At 60.6% G+C, this 14526-nt stretch overlaps 1 protein-coding gene across 2 annotated transcripts in view; it reads left to right on the top strand.

The window, feature by feature from the left end:
- The window catches only part of FOXK2 (forkhead box K2), a 62571-nt gene extending 54321 nt beyond the window's left edge, over positions 1 to 8250 (top strand). The window contains exons 8-9 of one of the 2 annotated variants that reach the window (XM_051838822.3): positions 157 to 366; positions 5727 to 8250. In XM_051838822.3, the coding sequence (XP_051694782.1) occupies positions 157 to 366; positions 5727 to 5926 (410 nt within the window). In that variant the 3' untranslated portion in view covers positions 5927 to 8250. Of the gene's footprint in view, positions 1 to 156; positions 367 to 5723 lie in introns of both variants that reach the window. The other variant, XM_051838821.3, reaches the window with a different exon arrangement.
- The last annotated feature ends 6276 nt before the right edge of the window (positions 8251 to 14526 follow it).

Raw genomic sequence — 14526 nt, 5'->3', positions numbered from 1 at the left:
GCGCGCCGGCCCCCTCTGCGGCCTTCCCTTGGTGGGAGGCGCTCAGTAAGCACGCCCAGCAGCTGTCTGCGTCTGACTGCAGGCCGGCGGAGCTGGTGTCGCCGACTCCCACTGGTGTCCGCTGTGCCATTTCTCCTCCTCCTCTCTGAATTGCAGTGAAAGTAGAGCCCCTTCCCGCCATCAGCCACGCCGCGCTGGGCTCCGCCGGCCGCATCGCGCAGACGCCGCAGGCCGCGCCCGTGCAGACCGTCACCCTCCTACAGCAGGCTCCTCTCGGGCAACACCAGCTGCCGATCAAAACGGTCACGCAGAATGGGACACACGTGGTCCCGCTCCCCACGGCGGTCCACGGCCAGGTGAACAACGGTGAGTTGGCATCTAAAAGTTTGCATTACCCATATAGGGAAGGGGTGTGTCCTCTACTGTGGACTGTGGCCGGTACGTTTTTCAACTGGACGGTGGGGCTTCGCACACGGCCGTGTGTGGGGACCCACACAGCGGCACTGCTGGGCCGGAGAGCTGAGCTTGGGCGAGCCCACATCCTCCTCTCCGACAGCAAGATACAAAGATGGCGTGTGAATGAAAGGATTGACTTATCTGTTGGTACAACTCAAAGCTGATCAAAGCCAGAGTAACTGTCTAGACAACCCAGAGGTGAAACGTCACTGAAGATGTTGAATACAAGGCTTAGAGAAAAGCACCTGTTAGCCGTGTCCACTCGCCATCACCGCTCTGCCGGGACAGCGGCCCTGGTGTCGGCGCCCGGAGCCTGCCTGCCGCGTGCCGAGAGTCGGCGCTTTCCTCTCTCTCCTGGGCTCGCTCGTTTGTTTTGTCTTTGCTGGAAAACTCTCCACAGAAACTGGTTTGGTCTGGCTCTCAGCACCCACTCGCGAGCTCTGTGGAAGCTGCCTTTCTCCTTAGCTGCTGGGTCTCCTGGGCCAGTTCCACACCGCCTTTGTCACTTGTCTCAGGCTCCTCCTCGCAGCCTGGAGTCCTGGGTAGAGCTGTGTGGGCTTTCTTTTCTTTAAAGATTTACTTCCTGAGAGGGAGTCGCAGACGGAGAGAGGAAGAGGCAGGGAGGTCTTCCATCCGCCGCCTCACTCCTCAATTGGCCGCAGCGGCCGGAGCTGAGCCAGGAGCTTCTTCCAGGTCTCCTGTGCAGGTGCAGGGGCCCAAGGACGTGGGCATCTTCCTCTGCTTTCCCAGGCCACAGAGAGCTGGGTCAGAGGTGCAGCAGCCAGGACTCAAACTGGCGCCTGTGGGATGCCGGCGCTGCAGGCGGTGCCCTTACCCGATAGGCCACAGTGCTGGCCCCTCATTGTGTATCTCTAATCGACAAGGATCTTGCTATTACAGTTTTAAATTTAATAATTCCTTTATACCAAGTGTCTCAAGCTCAGTAACTGATGCTGCTTGTAATGATTGTGTTAAAATATGCACAGTAGAAAGCCTGCACCATCCTGAAGTGTGCAGTTGAGCGTTAAACAAACTCTCGGTGTGGAAGCCGCCACCTCTCACCTGGTTCACAACGTCTCCTCATCCTCCGTTCAGCCGGGTCTGGCAGCCGCGGGGTGGCTCTGTGTCCCTGACGTGTTTGGGACCCCGCATGCCTGTGCGGGCGGCAGCGTGGGGCCTCCCAGGCCTCACCCATGCTGTGTCAGGCCGGATCCTCCGTGGTCAGATGTTGCTCCCTGCGCAGGCGCGGCGACACGCCCCTGTGCTCCCGGCCGTCCGAGCCAGCGGTGACGACTCGTGTGTCTGAGCCCCGTTTCTGCTTCTGGGCGCACACCCAGGCTTGGAACCCGGTGGCTGTGCGAGTCTGTGCTCAAAGTATTCAGGAGTCGCCAGCGTGCTCGCGCCAGCCGGGAGCCGCCTCCCACGCTGGCCAGCAGCGCCTCTTGTGGCCGTGGCCGTGGCCGTGGTGAGGTGGGTGCCTGGAGGGTTGCCCGGGCTGGCGATGGGCGGTGCTGGTGTGGCGGGGTCTGTGCAGCTGCTGCCCCGGATTCCGAGCTGCTGGCCGCTGGCGCTGGTTTCCGTTCCGGATGCCCGTCCGCTCTCAGACCCTGCCCGGGAGGTGTTGTCTCCCGTCTGTGGGTTTGTGGGTTACCCTTTTCAGTTTCTTGATGGTGTTTGCACAAGTGTTTAATGTGGTAAAGTCCACATTTATCGATTTTTTTCTTTTGACTTCCTGTGTTTTGTCTCCTATGTAAGAGACCACTGACAGATCCAAGAACGTGAACACTTGCGCTAAGAACTCGGTTAAATCCCTAGCGCTTAACCCTCTGCATGCCGTGTGAGGCCGGGACCCTTCCGTTCTTGGCACGTAGGTGTGACGGGCCTGCCTTGGTGACGGTCAGTCGGCCACGTGCTCGCACAGCTGTCCTCGCGGCCTTCCCACGGCCTGCTGTGTCTGTCCCTGAGCTCGCTGGAGCTCCTGGACCCGGGAAGTGCGGAGCCCGCCAGGTCTGCCCCCTTTCCACGGTGCATCTGGTGACTCCAGGCCCCTTGCGGCTCGGCTTTTCTGCTTCTGCACACAGAGCGCCGGGGTGTGGACAGCAGCTGCGCTGAAGGCCAGCCGAGGGCTGCTGTCTGGCAGCGGCAGGCCATGTGTCTGCACACACATCGTGGTTGGTTCCGGGTCTTCACAGCTGCCATTCGGTCTGGCGGTTAAGGTGCTTCCTGGGATGCCCACACGGCCTGTCCGAGCGCCTGGTTCGAGTCCTGGCCCCGCTCCTAATTCCAGCTTCTTGCTAGTGCACACCCGCCGGTAGGCCGGGAGGCAGCAGTGACGGCACCGGTGGTTGGGTCCGGGCCACCCACGTGGGAGCCCTGGATGGAGACCCAGCTCCTGGCTGCATCCTGGCCGCTGGGGACACTTGGAGCATGAGCCAGGGGCCAGGTTCTGCAGCTCTGCTTCCCTTGGCCTGTCAAACGAAAAATAAAAATTCTAAGTAGTTTTTTTTAATAGAATCGTTTCCTAATTCCCTTTTTTAATTTTCCGTTGCCACAGTGTAGATACACAGCTGATGTTTGCTCACTGTCTTGACCCTGCTGAGTTCATGTATCAGCTGTAACGGGCTTTTTCTTTTTTCTTTTTTAATTTTTAATTTTTTTTTTTATTTTTTTGACAGGCAGAGTGGACAGTGAGAGAGAGAGACAGAGAGAAAGGTTTTCCTTTTGCCGTTGGTTCACCCTCCAGTGGCCGCCGCGGCCGGCGCACCGCGCTGATCCGATGGCAGGAGCCAGGAGCCAGGTGCTTTTCCTGGTCTCCCATGGGGTGCAGGGCCCAAGCACCTGGGCCATCCTCCACTGCACTCCCGGGCCACAGCAGAGGGCTGGCCTGGAAGAGGGGCAACCGGGACAGAATCCGGCGCCCCGACTGGGACTAGAACCCGGTGTGCCGGCGCCGCTCGGCGCAGGATTAGCCTAGTGAGCCGCGGCGCCGGCCTGTAACGGGCTTTTTCTTTCTCGTTTCCATTTGCGTGTCTTCGTGCACGAGCGTCATCAGCAGGATTTTCTGATGTGGGACGACGTTTCCTTCCCCTTCGGACGTCCTGTCTTGGTGCTGGTGCCGCGCTCTGCTGGGGCTGTGCCGCGCTGAGGGTTCGCCTCGTCTGGGCTTGGGTTTTGCTCCCCGTGAGGAGGCGGCATCGCCTCCCGCTTGCTGGTGCACTCTGTCCCGCTGGTCGGTTTCCTGTGTGACCAACCTTGCACTCGGGATAGCCCCGTGTGGCCGTGGTGTGTGGTGCTTTAACGCTGCACAGCGTGTCGGGCCAGTGTCCTGGCCAGGTCTGCACCGGTACTCATGGAGCGTTAGCCTGTGGTCTTTGTTGTTGTCTTAAAGATTTTTTATTTATTTGAAAGGCAGTGTTAGGGAGAGCTCTTCATCTCCTGGCTTGTCCCCAAAGTGGCTACAACGGCCATGGCTGGACCAGGTCAAAGCCGGGAACCTGGAACTCCGTCCGGGTCTCCCACAAGGGTGCAGGGCCCGAGCACTCGGCCGTCTGCTGCTGCTTTCCCGGTGCGTTACCAGGGAGCTGGATTGGAAGTGGAGCAGCCGGGACTTGAGCCTCAGCTCCCGTGGGCTGCCAGCTGTGCACAGCGCTGGCCCTGGCCCGTGGTCTTCCCTTCTGTGGTTTGCTGGTGTTTGGACATGGGGTCTGTGTTCGCAGGGACGCGCCTGTGGTTTTCCTCTGTGGCACCCTCGGCTCTGGGGTCAGGGTGAGGCTGTCTTCGGAGCGGAGTCAGGAAGGATTTCCTCTGCTTCCGATTCGCGGGAGCCCGTGAGGGTGTTTGCTGGAAGGCGCGAGCCGGCAGGTTGGCCGGGACTTGCTGAGGTCCTGAGTCACTCATTCTCCTTGAAGGTGGACAGCCTCCGCCCCACCCCCTTTTTTGTGGTTATTTTCAGTTTGCTAGATGAGACTGTAGACGTCGCTTTCACACGCGGCATCCTTGGGGACTTCTGAGACGTTCAGAACAGCAGCCTTGACCTGTATGTGTCGCTGTGCGGGTCACTGCTGTCGCGATATTTTCTCTACTTGGTTTTTCTTGAGCGGGGGCCGGGCCCAGGGAGCCTCCGCCTGCCGCCCGGGGACAAAGCCGGGAGCCTCCGCCCAGTGACCGCGACCTCAGGGGAAGAGCCTACTTTTTTTTAAGATTTATTTTATGTGAGACAGAGTGACAGCTTTCCCATCTGCTTGGTTCGCTCCTCATCGCCACAGTGAGCGGGGCTGGGCCGACCCGAAGCCAGGAGCTTCTTCCGGGTCTCCCTCATGGGTGCAGGGCCCAAGCACCTGGGCCGCCTCCCGCCGCCTCCCCAGGCGCATTGGCCGGGGGCTGGGTGGGAAGAGGAGCGGCCGGACTGGAACTGGTGCCCGCGTGGGGTGCTGGCGGAGGCTCTTCATTTTCTTTCTTAAAGATTTTCCTTATTCGTGTGAGAGGTAGAGTTGCAGAGGGAGACAGGCAGGGAGGCCTTCCCCCACTGGCTCACTCCCCAGATGGCCGCAGCGGCCAGCGCTGTGCTGATCCGGGGCCAGGAGCACGAGCCGCCTCCGGGTCGCCCATGGGGTGCAGGGGCCAAGCACTGGGGCATCCTCCACTGCCCTCCCGGGCACAGCAGAGAGCGGGATCAGAAGAGGAGCAGCTGGGACTTGAGCCGGTGCTCACTTGGGATGCTGCCGCCACAGTGTAGCCCCTGCCTCTCCTGCTGGGTGCGAGGACTTGAACCCCCGGCCGGTGCTGGCTCCTCAGTCAGAGCCGGCTGGCGGCGCACGGGGCTGCCGGAGGGTGACGGGAGCTGTTATGGTGGGCCGAGGAAGCCTGTGTGGTGCGGCCTTGTTCTCTGGAGTCGTCACTCCAGGCCTCTGGATTCCCCATGCAGGTCTGGGGTGCTGAGCCTGGGGGAGCCCCCCCGCGCAGCGTGTGCCCTGCAGCCGGTCCTCCTGGCCCACACGCCCCCCTCGAGTGCAGAGGGGTGAGCCACACGGGAGCGCCGGCTCCCGACTCCAGCTTCCTGGGCGGGGCGGGGCACAGCCCAAGGCCGGGGGCCGCCTCCCGGGTGTCCCGCCTGCGGCTGGGCTCCGAGCCGGGACGTCCCAGGGGCTGGGGCTGGAAGCCGAAGGACGAGCCAGCTCTCCTTCCCGCCGGGCGCCGGGGTCTCTGGGGTGGGCTGGGGCTGGGCGGGGTCCTGTCCCGGATGGGGTCTGACGCGCGCTCTCTCCCAGCAGCAGCCGCGAGCCCTTTACACATGCTGGCGACCCACGCCTCCGCCTCCGCCTCCCTGCCCACCAAGCGCCAGAACGGCGGCCAGGCGGAGCAGCCGGAGCTGAAGCGGATCAAGACGGAAGACGGAGGCGACGGCATCGTCATTGCGCTGAGCGTGGACACGCCCCCCGCGGCCGGCAGGGAGAAGGGCTTGCAGAACTAGGGCTGGCGCGCCTCTCACTGTAGAAATCAACTTCCTGGTGCCAAAAGGAGACGCTGCCTCCCGCCGGAGCGCACCCTCCCCAGTGGTAGAGGCCCTGTGGTTGACTGCACTCAGCGCTGAACACAGAACCCGGGTGGCCTTAGAGACACGTCACATTGAACAAACCCACACCACAGCCCGGTTCCGGGACCGTGTCTCCTGCCGGGCGTCTGCCAGGCTGCTGCCTCTGGGCCCAGCTTTTACCTACGAGCGCGAACTCGGGTCCTGCCCAAGACCGCGCGGCTCCGTGAGGATGGCGCGGTGCGCGCCCGGTGCACGCGGAGCTCCCAGGACTGGGCCCTCCTCCAGGGGCGGGCGGGAGCCACCCCTGCCCTCCCAGGACCCGCCGGCTGGCGCTGGGAGACAGAACAGTGTTTTGTTGTCCACACGTGGAACGGCCTGGAGTTGACCCTCCTTACAGAGTCGCGGGTCTGACATTTCACAGCACTCCATTTCTACCCGAAGTTCCGGAGCCACACCCCCTTGTGTGGGTTTCTGTTTTCTGCCCACGGGATGAGTTCCGACGGGGCCACCCTTCCAGAGCTCTGCCGAGAGCCCGTGTCGGACGGACAGACGGACAGACGCCGCGGCTGCATGTGACCAGAGAACCCAGGGAGGAGCGGCGACGGCGAGGCCGGCCAGGACGTGTCTGCTCCTCCTGTTCCTTCCTGGCTGGTTTGTTACTTGTTTCTTTATGTTGACTTTGTCCCTGGCATAATTTCCCACTGAGTAAAACCAGTCTCTGCAGCGTTGTGTTCGGTGAACAGCAGGGCCCTCCCCGGCCAAGGCCGCACTCCTCGGGGGCTCTGGGGCCCAGGTGTGCTCACGGCCCCGTCGCTCTGGTTACCACGAGGGTCCTAGGAGCACGCAGCCTCGGAGGGGTGCTGGACACGCAGAGGCCGCCTTGGGTCAGCTGGATGTCGCCGCGTGTCCTCCAGAAGGGGCACGGAGCCGGGGGCGAGGGGCTGAGGGGCCCGGCCCCGTCGGGAAGGAAGCGCCTCCCCAGGGGCTCCAGGGGCTCCAGGGGCTCCAGGGGCAGGGCCGAGCAGCCAACAGGAGGGCTTCAGCCTTAGTGTGAGCTTTTAAATGTCATCATCATAACGTTATTTATTGAAATGTAGTTATTTTGGTATTTAAATTTTTTTTTTAAAGAGGAAAAAAAATACCTGTATTTTCCTGGTGGAATGAAACAGCTCAGAATGGTATATTTAGGCAATTTTTAAACATTTATTATTTACATAAAGACCAAATATAAATCTGTTCTAAGTATTGTGTGTCAATCCACAGTCTGGAGCTGTCACAATGTTACTGCAGATACTGCATATTAAAAATTCTGAAATTACTGCACACTAGCTGGATTCATAACTCAGCCATTTAAAAATAAAAACGAAACCATCCTGTGAATGAGACAACGTGTGTGACAGGGGCCAGGTCTGCCTCCCAAACCCCACGGACCTGGGGGCCGGGAGCCCCTGGGCTGCGTCCACGCCCCGGGTGCTCGCGGTTTGGCTTGTGCCGGCCCTGGGAGTGGGGCCAGGTCACCGCACACAGGTGCAGGGCAGCAGCCGGCCCTCCCCCCACGGCTGCGGCACGTCCCGCCCTGTGTGTGGTGCCACCGGAGACCCGGGCGGTGCCCCCAGCGCGGGCTCAGCCTATGAGCTGCTTGCTGCTGAGCCTAAAACACAACCTTGAGGGTCTGGAAGAGTTCCTTTGGGATCGAAGGTAAGGAAACACCAGCTCCAGTTCTAAAGGAAAAGCACCCGCTCTCCGCGCCAGCGAGAGGCACGCACGCTCCCTGCTCCCGCTGCCACGCTCACCAGCAGGCGTCAGGACGGCAGGAGAGGGCGGAAACACGGCCGCGGTTAGGAGCCGCCTGGCCCGGTTTCCGTCTCCCTCCAAGGCGCCGTGTTTCACCTGTGCACTTAGCGCTGAGCCCCCTCCCAGCAGGGTCGCCCGTGTGGCTGCAGCCCCCGCCCCGACCGCAGTCCACTCCCTGGCCCCTGCCGGGGGTCCTCGGCGTCCGTCTGTCTCAGTCTTGCCGAACCTCTGAGCTCCCTCAGGGACTAGAACCAGAGCAGCTGTGCCTGAGCCACAGTCCAGCCGCCAGGCGTGCGCCACGTGTGCCGGCTCGGTCTCCACGCTGTGCACAGGAGACACATGGCAGACCTGGAGTTCTGACTTCCACTGTTAGAAAGCAGAGTGGTGGTTTGTGTGCAAAGATTGGAAATTTTAAAAATTACTGAGTCCTGAAATTCAATAAAATATTTTTACTAATTTTCATTGAATACAGAGTATCATTGTCGTTCTGGCAGATGCACCTTTCTTTCTCGCTTTTTACCTGAATGCCCTCCTCCGCGCCCGGAGCAGTGGGCGAACGAGCCGGGGCGCTGCCTCCCGGCGCTGTTGGCTCGAGGGTGCGCCCTTCACCCTGGGGAGCGAGGTCCCCAGAGACTGCAGTGTCCCAGCTTCCGGAGGTCTGACGCCCACGTCCTGAAGCCTGCCCTGCGTGCTGTCGGCACACACCAAGGAGCTGGCGGTGCCGAAGCAGGACACGGAGGCCCCGCTGGAGCCCAGTGAAGCCACGCCGCCGTGGTCTGCCGGCACGCCAGACTCTGCCCGGGGAAACCGTCGTCCCAGCTCCAGAGGTTAACGGCCAGGCTGCCGGGCGACCTCGCTTCACTGCAGACAAGTCAGGGGCAGCCTCGCAGCCCCGGTCATCGCGGTGGGGCGGCCGCTCCTGGTTTACAGGCAACGATGAGAGAAACCACAGCCCACCAGCCACCGGGCGGTCAGAACGGGCTGGGCCTGTGGCGCCCACCAGCCACCGGGCGGTCAGAACGGGCTGGGCCTGTGGCACGCCTGTTGAGATGCTGCTTGGGACAAGTGCACTCTCCGTGTCTGTCAGAGGGCCTGGGTTCAAGTCCTGGCCCTGATTCCAGCTCTGCTGGTGTGTTGATGGAGGGTGATGAGGTGGGTGACGGCTCTAGTGAGTCACCGACGTGGATGACCCGACAGTCCAGTCCGCGTCGGCCTGGCCCAGCCCCGGCTGTTGGAGGTTTTGCAGAGTGAACCAGCAGCTGTGAGCGTTCTCTCTGCTTTTCAAGAACAAACTTTTTTCCAAGTTTTGAGTCTGAAGTGGGACTCTGGCCTGCGAAGACAGACCTGTGGCTGCAGTGCTCCCGCTTTGGGGGCGTCCTCCACGGATCCCGGGCCCGACTCCTGGTCACGCACGGACTGCTGGGAGCAGCAGCCAGAGCCGTCAGGCCTCTGGAAGGTGGGTCCTGCGTGGTGACGAGCAGCAGTCCCGTCTTGCCCTCCCCAGCAGGGCAGACAGCAGCGAGGACTGGACATGCTCCCCTCCGGGAGGGGCTGTGTCCGCTCAGGCGGGTCGACCCTCTTTCTCGTTACTTTCTCTGTGTCCCTCGGCTCCGAGCTGGACGCAGGAGGGGTGGGAACGTCTCGGGGAAGCTAAGCCTGAGCTTGTCGTTCAAGGATGAGGCCCGCTTGGGAGACAGGAAGTGGGAGACAAGGTGAAGCGGTTAGAGCGAGCTCCCCCCTCCCTCCCAATGACGCTGGGTCCTCAACTGCACGGCCACGGCTCAGCGGCCCCAGGCCCGTGCGTCTTGAGCCAACGGGAGAACTGTCCGCAAAGCCGCAGCTCGGCCCCGCGGCGTCAGAGCTATCGCCAGTCTCCACGGGGTTTGACGGGAATCTCAAGAACACAATACGAAATTATTCAGCCTGGCCTGAGGAGACAGGAGCAGACCCGCTCCAGCAGGACCCGAAACACTGGGAACAGAACAGCACGGCCTCGCGGCAGACGCCACAGAGCCTGGAAGCGGCGTGCGGTGCTCAGCGGGGACTCGGATGAACCAGGCCCCGGGCTTGCGCAGCATAATGTGTGTGTAAGTGGGCTGCACGGGGAGCTTGGTGGTTTCTTAAGAATCTTTTTGTGCCGGTGCCGCGGCTCACATGGCTGATCCTCCACCTGCGGTGCTGGCACCCCGGGTTCTAGTCCCGGTTGGGGCGCCGGATTCTGTCCCGGTTGCCCCTCTTCCAGGCCAGCTCTCTGCTGTGGCCTGGGAGGGCAGTGGGAGACCAGGAGGAAGCACCTGGCTCCTGCCTTCGGATTGGTGCAGCGCTGGCCGTAGTGGCCATTTGGGGGGTGAACCAACGGAAGGAAGACCTTTCTCTCTGTCTCTCTCTAACTCTGCCTGTCAAAAAAAAAAAAAAAAAAAAAAGACATGCGTGTAGCAGGAGGGTACTTGAAAAAGTATCAGGCAGGGACATGGGAGCAGTTATTCTCGTGCAAAACAAAGGCAGCCAGTAGCTTCTTCAGAATCTGGATTTCTCACGTAGACCCCTCATACACGCACCAAATAAACAACAGGCCATTCCGTGGGAGCCAGGCCAGGCCGAGCAGGAAGGCCCTGCAGCATGTGGAGCGGAGAGCTGAGCCTCTGCGCCTCTGCCCCGAGGCCCTGAGACCCGGGGCTCTGTCCCTGGACTGGCGGGTTTGGGCGGGCAGCTGGCCATTATGCCGTGTGAGAAACCTTCTGGCTTCGCTTCTGTTGCATTTGGAGGCCCCCGGGATGCAGCTGATGGTGACGCAGAGCTACGCGTGTGGCTGCTGTGTGAGAGGAGCCGTCGCCTGTACCCACGGGAGGCTGGGAAGAAGCTCCGGGCTCCGGGTCGGTGCAGCCCGGCCGTCGCGGCCGTTTGGGAGGTGAACCAGCGGATGGAAGACCTTCCTCCCTCTCTCCCTCTGCCTTTCAAATAAAGTCAATCTTTCAGAAAAAGTGGAACTGCCGAATGGCTGCAAAGGTCAACATGGTGGCCCACCTCCCTCGGGTCACCGCCCTCCAGACGCCGGCCGCCGCGCCCCGAGGGGAAGCGGGTGAGCGCAGTCTCGGGATCGCCCCAGCCCGTCCTGCCCAGGGTGCGTGGCCAGCCTAGGTCAGATGAAAGGAAACAAGGCCAGTTTGCAAGGAAGTACCCAGGAAATCGCCCCGTCTGACGGGACTTTGTACAGAACATCCAAGCTCTGAGACTTCGTAAGCTCGGTGCTTTCTTAAGATGCTTTAGTCATTCAGATTTGTCTGGTGGAACAGTGGCACACACAGACGTAACTCCTGGCTTGAAACAGGTCTTCCCCAAAGCAAGACTGGGCTAGCCACGCGCGGTGTCAGTGTTGCAGGAGCCACGTGCTCCTCCAGGCGGCTTCAGGAGCGAGCAGGAAACCTGCGCCTCTGAGACGGCTCAGGGGCTGGGAACGCAGCTGCCTCACCCGGGGCACAGGCTGGCTGGCTGGGGCCGGATCTGCCAGGTCTGAAAAGTCTGCCTCTGCTTAGGTCCTGAGGTCCTTGGACAACTGCAGTACGGAAGACGAGGCTGTTGAGAAAGTCTTCATTTGGAAATTTGAGATACCAAAAAATGCCAGCGTCCTGCCAGCTTCAGAATACACTGTAGAGGGCAGGCGCCGTGGTGCAGTGGGTAAAGCCGCCGCCTGCAGTAGTGCCGGCATCCCATATGGGCGCCAGTTCGAGTCCCAGCTACTCCACTGCTGATCCAGCTCTCTGCTGTGGCCTGGGAAAGCAGTGGAAGATGGCCAAGTCCTTGGGCCCCTGCACCCCTGTGGGAGACCCGGAAGAAGCTCCTGGCTCCTGGCTCTGGATCAGCGCAGCTCTGGCCATTGCAGCCAATTGGGGAGTGAACCAGCGGGTGGAAGACCTCCCTCTCTCTCTCTCTCTCCCTCTCTCTCTCTCTCTCTGCCTCTCCTCTCTGTGTAACTCTGACTTTCAAATAAATAAATAAATCTTAAAAAAAAATATACAACTTTGTGAAAGACAGAAAACAGTGTTTTTATGGAATTTTACAACACTAAATTCTCAAATTAGAAATGGTCTAATATCATCTAAGCTTCCACCTTAACAAACTCAATCCAAAGCAAGCAAAGTTGAAAAAATAAAAGGGGGAAAAATGAACTAATACTCTTTGATGAAAACAGAGTGAACCTCCACAGTGAGGACAGGAGAGGACACAGCCGCGTGCTGTCGGGAACGAGAAGGGCTCGGGTTCCGCCCTGGGCTGGGGCGGGTGAACACAAGGCTCCTCACAGGGCCACGGGGGCTGGCCCCGGGAGCACGCAGCACACACAGGGGCGGTCAGAGTTGGCTTCGTGGCATCCCCGGTTCTGTGCCAGGATTAGGGCAGCTCACTGCTGGCAGGGAACTGAAACGCGCGCCTCAGGGCTGCGCGGGCAGAGCACCTGGTCCATCTCACAGGGAGGGTTGACGGGACTGAGCCCACAGGAGCGGAGCGGGCAAGGGAGGGGCCTGTGGTTGGGCCATTCCATGTCTTCCCAAGGGCAGCAAGGGTCACAGCAGCTGGACACAAATCTCATTCGGTCACCCCAGACCCCCCTAGGGGTAACCTCATTCAGGCCTGACATCACCCCAGACCCCCTAGGGGTAACCTCATTCAGGCCTGACATCACCCCAGACCCCCTAGGGGTAATCTCATTCAGGCCTGACATCACCCCAGGCCCCCTAAGGGGTAACCTCATTCAGGCCTGACATCACCCCAGACCCCCTAGGGGTAATCTCATTCAGGCCTGACATCACCCCAGGCCCCCTAAGGGGTAATCTCATTCAGGCCTGACATCACCCCAGACCCCCTAAGGGATAATCTCATTCAGGCCTGACATCACCCCAGGCCCCCCTAAGGGGTAACCTCATTCAGGCCTGACATCACCCCAGACCCCCTAGGGGTAATCTCACAGGCCTGACATCACCCCAGGCCCCCCTAAGGGGTAATCTCACAGGCCTGAGGTCACCCCAGACCCCCCTAGGGGTAATCTCACAGGCCTGAGGTCACCCCAGACCCCCTAGGGGTGATCTCACAGGCCTGAGGTCACCCCAGACCCCCTAGGGGTAATCTCACAGGCCTGAGGTCACCCCAGACCCCTTAGGGGTGATCTCACAGGCCTGAGGTCACCCCAGACCCCCCTAGGGGTAATCTCACAGGCCTGAGGTCACCCCAGACCCCCTAGGGGTAATCTCACAGGCCTGACATCACCCCAGACCCCCTAGGGGTAATCAGGGCGTGTGTCCTGCAGCCGCTGAGCTTGGGGTGCCTCCCCCACCAGGCAGCCTGGTTCCAGTCCCAGCTCAACTTCCAAGCCAGCCTCTTGCTGACGTGCCCCGGGAGGCAGCAGGTGACGGCTCACGTACTTGGGTCCTGCCACCCACAGCAGAGACCCAGGTGGAGTCCCAGCCTCTTGGCTTTGGCCTGGCCCAGCCCTGGGACCAGGGTTACAGCATTTAAGAACTTGATCTGCATATGGAAGATCTCTGTTTCTCCGTCACTCTGCCTTTCAGAATAAAATAACCTTCCCTTCACACACACACACACACACACACACACACACACACACACTACGCAAGTACAGTCAGCTGGCACCAACGTTCCTGTACAGCCAGCTTCACACGTGCAGAGTAGGCAAACTCACAGAAAGAAAACAGATCAGCGCTTCCCGGGGGTGGGGGGGGGAGACAGCAGGGACTGGCGATTCATTCTCACCTACCTGGAAGGTCAGGCCCAAGTCCGCGACCAAGAACTCCCCTGGTGTCTCCATGTGGGTGGCAGGGACCCGAGTGCCCGAGCCATCATCTCTCAGGATGCATAAGCAGGAAGCTGGTTGGAAGCAGAACAGCTGGGACTTGGACCGGGCACTCGGGTCCCGCCCTGGCGTGACCTCTTAGGGGTATGAGGCACCTCTCTGGGTGATGAAATTTCAAAACTCAGGACAGCTGGTGGCTGAACGCTGATGTTCTGAACTGTGGACGTGAACTTCCCTCAGTGCGGAGAAAGCTGAATTGGGTGGTATCGCTAGCAAGCTCTCCCAAACAGAAGAAAAAGCGACTTGGCCATTTAAAATTCGTGGGACTTGCTAGTGGGACACAAACTGGCACAGACACTCGGAACACCCTGCCCTACACCTAGCACCCTGCTCTCATCCAAAAGAAATGGGACCTGTATGTGACCACGGTGGAGGCGTCTGGCCCCCAGGGGCCGCGCAGTGGACGCTGCTCAGACCAGAGCCACACGATGCAGGAGAGTGGAGGCCACGGACTGCGTCGTGGGGTGAACCGTGTCCCCTGCTGCCTGTGGACGTGACAGTGTTTGGACGTATCCCAGACTGGGATGAGATTAGGGGAGACTCCTGTCCACGGACGTGTGTCTCTGCAAGAGACCACCTGCAGGTGAGGGTAGAGCCCAGAGTGGCATGTCCACCAGACCAGCATGCCCAGGACCGTGGCAGCCCTGGGCGCTGGACAGCGGCCTGACTTCTGCCTCTGGGTGAGAATCAGTGTGCTGTGTCGGGCTACCCGGCTTGTGTGACTTGCGAGCGTATGGTGAGATTCCATTTATAAGACAATCTGGCAGAACTCTAGGAAAACTTAACCCTCTAGCCACGAGTTATCGCCGAGGCGGCGGGACCTGGGGTGTGTGCTGGTGACAGTGCGGGACAGACGTGTCACCTGCAGCCTAGGCGCCCA

This window comes from Oryctolagus cuniculus, chromosome 17 (genome assembly GCF_051225735.1).
Source record: "Oryctolagus cuniculus isolate XC-2025 breed Fujian yellow rabbit chromosome 17, ASM5122573v1, whole genome shotgun sequence".
Classification (NCBI taxonomy): domain Eukaryota; kingdom Metazoa; phylum Chordata; class Mammalia; order Lagomorpha; family Leporidae; genus Oryctolagus; species Oryctolagus cuniculus.
This window is presented reverse-complemented; position numbering and strand designations above follow the sequence as displayed.